The 8,055-nt window shown below is 36.0% G+C and overlaps 1 protein-coding gene across 2 annotated transcripts; it reads right to left on the bottom strand.

Annotated features, from left to right (window-relative positions):
- AT4G05612 (uncharacterized protein) lies at positions 1–4,651 on the bottom strand (the record flags this gene model as incomplete). 2 transcript variants are annotated; one of them, NM_001160734.1, is made up of 19 exons in its annotated part: positions 1–53; positions 162–230; positions 340–408; positions 518–586; positions 696–764; positions 1,052–1,120; positions 1,230–1,298; positions 1,408–1,476; positions 1,941–2,009; positions 2,119–2,187; positions 2,653–2,721; positions 2,831–2,902; positions 3,009–3,077; positions 3,365–3,433; positions 3,568–3,611; positions 3,741–3,789; positions 4,077–4,199; positions 4,255–4,323; positions 4,603–4,651. In NM_001160734.1, the coding sequence occupies 19 exons, from the start codon at positions 4,649–4,651 to the stop codon at positions 1–3; spliced, it is 1,287 nt and encodes a 428-aa protein (NP_001154206.1). The 2 variants fall into 2 exon arrangements, with proteins under 2 accessions (NP_001154206.1, NP_001154207.1); NM_001160735.1 differs by lacking the exon at positions 4,255–4,323 and having other exon boundaries at positions 4,077–4,145.
- Between the last annotated feature and the right edge of the window lie 3,404 nt (positions 4,652–8,055).

Below are 8,055 nucleotides of genomic sequence, written 5' to 3'. Positions count from 1 at the left end.
TCACAAAGCTTTGATGGTGTCGCCGAAGTCGGTATGAGTCTTTGGATTTGTATCTACAAACAAGAAACATTACTTTAGCTTTTGGGAATCGGTTGCGGTTCTAGTTCTTATACTCAATGATACACATGATATCCTATAATATTTCACTCTAAAATACTAACCAAGCTTCTTATTGCTTCTCAAAATTTTGATGGTGTACACGAAGTCCGTATGAGTCTTTGGCTTTGTATCTTCTAACAAGGAAACATAACTTTAGCTATTGGGAATCGGTTGCCATTCTAGTTCTTATTCTCAATCATACACATGACATCTAGTCATATTTGACTCCAAAACACTAACCAAGCTTCTTATCGCTTCTCAAAATTTTCATGGTGTAGCCGAAGTCCGTATGAGTCTTTGGCTTTGTATCTTCTAACAAGGAAACACTACTTTTGCTTTTGGGAACCAGTTGCGGTTCTAGTTTTTATACTCAATACTACACATGAGATATAGTCTTTTTTTACTCCAAAACACTAACCAAACTTCTTGTTGCTTCTTAAAGCTTTGATGGTGTAGCCAAAGTCCGTATGAGTTTTTGGCTTTGTATCTTCTAGAAAGGAAACACAACTTTAGCTTTTGGGAAGATGTTGCGGTTCTAGTTCTTATACTCAATCAAACACATAACATCTTGTCTTATTTTACTCCAAAATACTAACCAAGCTTCTTATTGCTTCTCAAAACTTTGATGGTGTAGCCGAAGTCCGTATGAGTCTTTGGCTTTGTAGCTTCTAACAAGGAAACACTACTTTAGCTTTTGGGAAACGGTTGCGGTTCTAGTTCTTATACTCAATCATACACATGACATCTAGTCATATTTGACTCCAAAACACTAACAAGGCTTCTTATTGCTTCTCAAAATTTTGATGGTGTACACGAAGTCCGTATGAGTCTTTAGCTTTGTATCTTCAAACAAGGAAACATAACTTTAGCTATTGGGAATCGGTTGCCATTCTAGTTCTTATACTCAATCATACACATGACATCTAGTCATATTTGACTCCAAAACACTAACCAAGCTTCTTATTGCTTCTCAAAATTTTCATGGTGTAGCCGAAGTCCGTATGAGTCTTTGGCTTTGTATCTTCTAACAAGGAAACATAACTTTTGCTTTTGGGAACCAGTTGCGGTTCTAGTTTTTATACTCAATACTACACATGACATATAGTCTTTTTTGACTCCAAAACACTAACCAAACTTCTTGTTGCTTCTTAAAGCTTTGATGGTGTAGCCAAAGTCCGTATGAGTTTTTGGCTTTGTATCTTCTAGAAGGGAAACACAACTTTAGCTTTTGGGAAGATGTTGCGGTTCTAGTTCTTATACTCAATCAAACACATAACATCTTGTCATATTTGACTCCGAAAAACTAACAAAGCTTCTTATTGCTTCTCAAAGCTTTGATGGTGTAGCTGAATTCCATATGATTCTTTGGCTTTGTAACTTCTAACAAGGAAACACTACTTTAGCTTTTGGGAAACGGTTGCGGTTCTAGTTCTTATACTCAATCATACACATGACATCTAGTCATATTTGACTCCAAAAAAATAACCAAGCTTCTTATTGCTTCTCAAAACATTAATGGCTTAGCCAAAGTCCGTATGAGTTTTTAGCTTTGTATCTTCTAACAAGGAAACATTAATTTAGCTTTTGGGAATTAGTTGCGGTTCTAGTTCTTATACTCAATCATACACATGACATCTAGCCATATTTGATTCCGAAAAACTAACCAAGCTTCTTATTGCCTCACAAAGCTTTGATGGTGTAGCCGAAGTCGGTATGAGTCTTTGGCTTTGTATCTACAAACAAGAAACATTACTTTAGCTTTTGGGAATCGGTTGCGGTTCTAGTTCTTATACTCAATGATACACATGATATCCTGTAATATTTGACTCTAAAATACTAACCAAGCTTCTTATTGCTTCTCAAAATTTTGATGGTGTAGCCGAAGTCCGTATGAGTCTTTGGCTTTGTATCTTCTAACAAGGAAACATAACTTTAGCTATTGGGAATCGGTTGCGGTTCTAGTTTTTATACTCAATACTACACATGACATCTAGTCTTTTTTGACTCCAAAACACTAACCAAACTTCTTATCGCTTCTCAAAATTTTCATGGTGTAGCCGAAGTCCGTATGAGTCTTTAGCTTTGTATCTTCTAGAAGGGAAACACAACTTTAGCTTTTGGGAATCAGTTGTGGTTCTAGTTCTTATACTTAATCAAACACATAACATCTAGTCATATTTGACTCCAAAAAACTAACGAAGCTTCTTATTGCCTCACAAAGTTTTGATGGTGTAGCCGAAGTCCGTATGAGTCTTTGACTTTGTATCTTCAAACAAGGAAATATTACTTTAGGTTTTGGGAAACGGTTGCGGTTCTAGTTCTTATACTCAATCATACACATGACATCTAGTCATATTTGACTCCAAAAAACTAACCAAGCTTCTTATTACCTCACAAAGCTTTGATGGTGTAGCCGATGTCCGTATGAGCCTTTGGTTTTGTATCTTCAAACAAGGAAACATTACTTTAGCTTTTGGGAATTGGTTACGGTTCTAGTTCTTATACTCAATGATACACATGACATCCTGTAATATTTGACTCTAAAATACTAACCAAGCTTCTTATTGCTTCTCAAAATTTTGATGGTGTATCCGAAGTCCGTATGAGTCTTTGGCTTTGTATCTTCTAACAAGGAAACATAACTTTAGCTATTGGCAATCGGTTGCCGTTCTAGTTCTTATACTCAATCATACACATGACATCTAGTCATATTTGACTCCAAAACACTAACCAAGCTTCTTATTGCTTCTCAAAATTTTCATGGTGTACCCAAAGTCTGTTTGAGTCTTTGGCTTTGTATGTTCTAACAAGGAAACACTACTTTTGCTTTTGGGAACTGGTTGCGGTTCTAGTTCTTATACTCAATACTACACATGACATATACTTTTATTTGACTCCAAAATACTAACCAAACTTCTTGTTGCTTCTTAAAGCTTTGATGGTGTAGCAGAAGTCTGTATGAGTTTTTGGCTTTTTATCTTCAAGAAGTGAAACACTATTTTAGCTTTTGGGAAGATGTTGCGGTTCTAGTTCTTATGCTCAATCAAACACATAACATATTGTCTTATTTGACTCCAAAATACTAAGCAAGCTTCTTATTGCTTCTCAAAGCTTTGATGGTGTAGCCGAAGTCCGTATGAGTCTTTGGCTTTGTATCTTCTAACAAGGAAACACTACTTTAGCCCTTGGGAACCAGTTGCGGTTTTAGTTCTTATACTCAATCATCCACATTACATCTAGTCATATTTGACTCCAAAAAGCTGACATAGCTTCTTATTGCTTCTCAAAGCTTTGATGGTGTAGCTGAAGTCCTTATGATTCTCTGGCTTTGTATCTTCTAACAAGGAAACACTACTTTAGCTTTTGGGAAACGGTTGCGGTTCTAGTTCTTATACTCAATCATACACATGACATCTAGTCATATTTGACTCCAAAACATTAACCAAGCTTCTTATTGCTTCTCAGAACTTGGATGGCTTAGCCGAAGTCCGTATGAGTTTTTAGATTTGTATCTTCTAACAAAGAAACATTACTTTAGTTTTTAGGAATCAGTTGCGGTTCTAGTTCTTATACTCAATCGTACACATGACATCTAGTCATATTTGACTCCGAAAAACTAACCAAGCTTCCTATTGCGTCACAAAGCTTTGATGGTGTAGCCGAAGTCCGTATGAGTCTTTGGCTTTGTATCTTTGAACAAGGAAACATTACTTTAGCTTTTGGGAATCGGTTGCGGTTCTAATTCTTATAGTCAATGATACACATAACATCCTGTAATATTTGACTTTAAAATACTAACCAATCTTCTTATTGCTTCTCAAAATTTTGATGGTGTATCCGAAGTCTGTATGAGTTTTTGGCTTTGTATCTTCTAATAGGGAAACATAACTTTAGCAATTGGGAATCGGTTGCCGTTCTAGTTCTTATACTCAATCATACACATGACATCTAGTCATATTTGATTCCAAAACACTAACCAAGCTTCTTATTGCTTCTCAAAACTTTCATGGTGTAGCCGAAGTCCGTATGAGTCTTTGGCTTTGTATCTTCTGACAAGGAAACACTACTTTTGCTTTTGGGAACCGGTTGCGGTTCTAGTTCTTATACTCAATACTACACATGACATATAGTCTTATTTGACTCCAAAATACTAACCAAACTTCTTGTTGCTTCTTAAAGCTTTGATGGTGTAGCAGAAGTCTGTATGAGTTTTTGGCTTTTTATCTTCAAGAAGTGAAACACTATTTTAGCTTTTGGGAAGATGTTGCGGTTATAGTTCTTATGCTCAATCAAACACATAACATATTGTCTTATTTGACTCCAGAATACTAAGCAAGCTTCTTATTGCTTCTCAAAGCTTTGATGGTGTAGCCGAAGTCTGTATGAGTCTTTGGCTTTGTATCTTCTAACACTACTTTAGCCCTTGGGAACCAGTTGCGGTTTTAGTTCTTATACTCAATCATCCACATGACATCTAGTCATATTTGACTCCAAAAAGCTGACATAGCTTCTTATTGCTTCTCAAAGCTTTGATGGTGTGGCTGAAGTCCATATGATTCTTTTGCTTTGTATCTTCTAAGAAGGAAACACTACTTTAGCTTTTGGAAAATGGGTTCGATTCTAGTTCTTATACTCAATCATACACATGACATCTAGTCATATTTGACTCCAAAACACTCACCAAACTTCTTATTGCTTCTCAAAGCTTTGATGGTGTAGCTGAAGTCCTTATGATTCTTTGGCTTTGTATCTTCTAACAAGGAAACACTACTTTAGCTTTTGGGAAACGGTTGCGATTCTAGTTCTTATACTCAATCATACACATGACATCTAGTCATATTTGACTCCGAAAAACTAACCAAGCTTCTTATAGCCTCACAAAGCTTTGATGGTGTAGCCAAAGTCCGTATGAGTCTTTGGCTTTGTATCTTCCAACAAGGAAACATTACTTTAGCTTTTGGGAATCGGTTGAGGTTCTATTTCTTATACTCAATGATACATATGACATCCTGTAATATTTGACTCCAAAATACTAACCAAGCTTCTTATTGCTTCTCAAAATGTTGATGGTGTATCCGAAGTCCGTATGAGTCTTTGGCTTTGTATCTTCTAACAAGAAAACATAACTTTAGCTATTGGGAATCGGTTGCCGTTCTAATTCTTATACTCAATCATACACATGACATCTAGTCATATTTGACTCCAAAAAACTAACCAAGCTTCTTATTGCCTTACAAAGCTTTGATGGTGTAGCCGATGTCCGTATGACTCTTTGGTTTTGTATCTTCAAACAAGGAAACATTACTTTAGCTTTTGGGAATTGGTTGCGGTTCTAGTTCTTATACTCAATGATACACATGACATCCTGTAATATTTGACTCTAAAATACTAACCAAGCTTCTTATTGCTTCTCAAAATTTTGATGGTGTATCCGAAGTCCGTATGAGTTTTTGGCTTTGTATCTTCTAACAGGGAAACATAACTTTAGCTATTGGGAATCGGTTGCCGTTCTAGTTCTTATACTCAATCATACACATTACATCTAGTCATATTTGATTCCAAAACACTAACCAAGCTTCTTATTGCTTCTCAAAACTTTCATGGTGTAGCCGAAGTCCGTATGAGTCTTTGGCTTTGTATCTTTTGACAAGGAAACACTACTTTTGCTTTTGGGAACCGGTTGCGGTTCTAGTTCTTATACTCAATACTACACATGACATATAGTCTTATTTGACTCCAAATTACTAACCAAACTTCTTGTTGCTTCTTAAAGCTTTGATGGTGTAGTAGATGTCTCTATGAGTTTTTGGCTTTCTATCCTCTAGAAGTGAAACACTATTTTAGCTTTTGGGAAGATGTTGCGGTTCTAGTTCTTATGCTCAATCAAACACATAACATCTTGTCTTATTTGACTCCAAAATACTAAGCAAGCTTCTTATTACTTCTCAAAGCTTTGATGGTGTAGCCGAAGTCCGTATGAGTCTTTGGCTTTGTATCTTGTAACAAGGAAACACTACTTTAGCCTTTGGAAACCGGTTGCGGTTCTAGTTCTTATACTCAATCATCCACATGACATCTAGTCATATTTGACTCCAAAAAACTAACCAAGCTTCCTATTGCCTCACAAAGCTTTGATTGTGTAGCCAAAGTCTGTATGAGTCTTTGGCTTTGTTCTTCAAACAAGGAAACATTACTTTAGCTTTTGGGAATCGGTTGCGGTTCTAGTTCTTATACTCAATCATACACATGACATCTAGTCGTATTTGACTCCAAAACACTAACCAAGCTTCTTATTGCTTCTCAAAATTTTCATGGTGTAGGCGAAGACCGTATGAGCCTTTGGCTTTGTTTCTTCTAACAAGGAAACACTACTTTACCTTTTGGGAACCAGTTGCGGTTCTAGTTCTTATACTCAATACTACACATGACATATAGTCTTTTTTTGAATCCAAAACACTAACCAAACTTCTTGTTGCTTCTTAAAGCTTTGATTGTGTACCCAAAGTCCGTATGAGGTTTTTGTTTTGTATCTTCTAGAAGGGAAACATTACTTTAGCTTTTGGAAAAATGTTGCGGTTCTAGTTCTTATACTCAATCAAACACATAACATCTTGTCTTATTTGACTCCAAAATACTAACCAAGCTTCTTATTGCTTCTCAAAACTTTGATGGTGTAGCCGAAGTCCGTATGAGTCTTTGGCTTTAAATCTTCTAACAAGGAAACATTACTTTAGCTTTCGGGAACCGGTTGCGGTTCTAGTTCTTATACTTAATCATCCACATGACATCTAGTCATATTTGACTCCAAAAAACTAACAAAGCTTCTTATTGCTTCTCAAAGCTTTGATGGTGTAGCTGAATTCCATATGATTCTTTGGCTTTGTAACTTCTAACAAGGAAACACTACTTTAGCTTTTGGGAAACGATTGCGGTTCTAGTTCTTATACTCAATCATACACATGACATTTAGTCATATTTGACTCCAAAAAAATAACCAAACTTCTTATTGCTTCTCAAAACATTATTGGCTTAGCCGAAGTCCGTATGAGTTTTTAGCTTTGTATCTTCTAACAAGGAAACATTAATTTAGCTTTTGGGAATTAGTTGCGGTTCTAGTTCTTATACTCAATCATACACATGACATCTAGCCATATTTGATTCCGAAAAACTAACCAAGCTTCTTATTGCCTCACAAAGCTTTGATGGTGTAGCCGAAGTCGGTATGAGTCTTTGGCTTTGTATCTACAAACAAGAAACATTACTTTAGCTTTTGGGAATCGGTTGCGGTTCTAGTTCTTATACTCAATGATACACATGATATCCTGTAATATTTCACTCTAAAGTACTAACCAAGCTTCTTATTGATTCTCAAAATTTTGATGGTGTACACGAAGTCCGTATGAGTCTTTGGCTTTGTATCTTCTAACAAGGAAACATAACTTTAGCTATTGGGAATCGGTTGCCATTCTAGTTCTTATACTCAATCATACACATGACATCTAGTCATATTTGACTCCAAAACACTAACCAAGCTTCTTATTGCTTCTCAAAATTTTCATGGTGTAGCCGAAGTCCGTATGTGTCTTTGGCTTTGTATCTTCTAACAAGGAAACACTAAATTTGCTTTTGGGAACCAGTTGCGGTTCTAGTTTTAATACTCAATACTACACATGACATATAGTCTTTTTTGACTCCAAAACACTAACGAAACTTCTTGTTGCTTCTTAAAGCTTTGATGGTGTAGCCAAAGTCCGTATGAGTTTTTGGCTTTGTATCTTCTAGAAGGGAAACACAACTTTAGCTTTTGGGAAGATGTTGCGGTTCTAGTTCTTATACTCAATCAAACACATAACATCTTGTCATATTTGACTCCAAAAAACTAACAAAGCTTCTTATTGCTTCTCAAAGCTTTGATGGTGTAGCTGAATTCCATATGATTCTTTGGCTTTGTAACTT

This window comes from Arabidopsis thaliana, chromosome 4 (assembly GCF_000001735.4).
Source record: "Arabidopsis thaliana chromosome 4, partial sequence".
Lineage (NCBI taxonomy): Eukaryota > Viridiplantae > Streptophyta > Magnoliopsida > Brassicales > Brassicaceae > Arabidopsis > Arabidopsis thaliana.
This window is presented reverse-complemented; position numbering and strand designations above follow the sequence as displayed.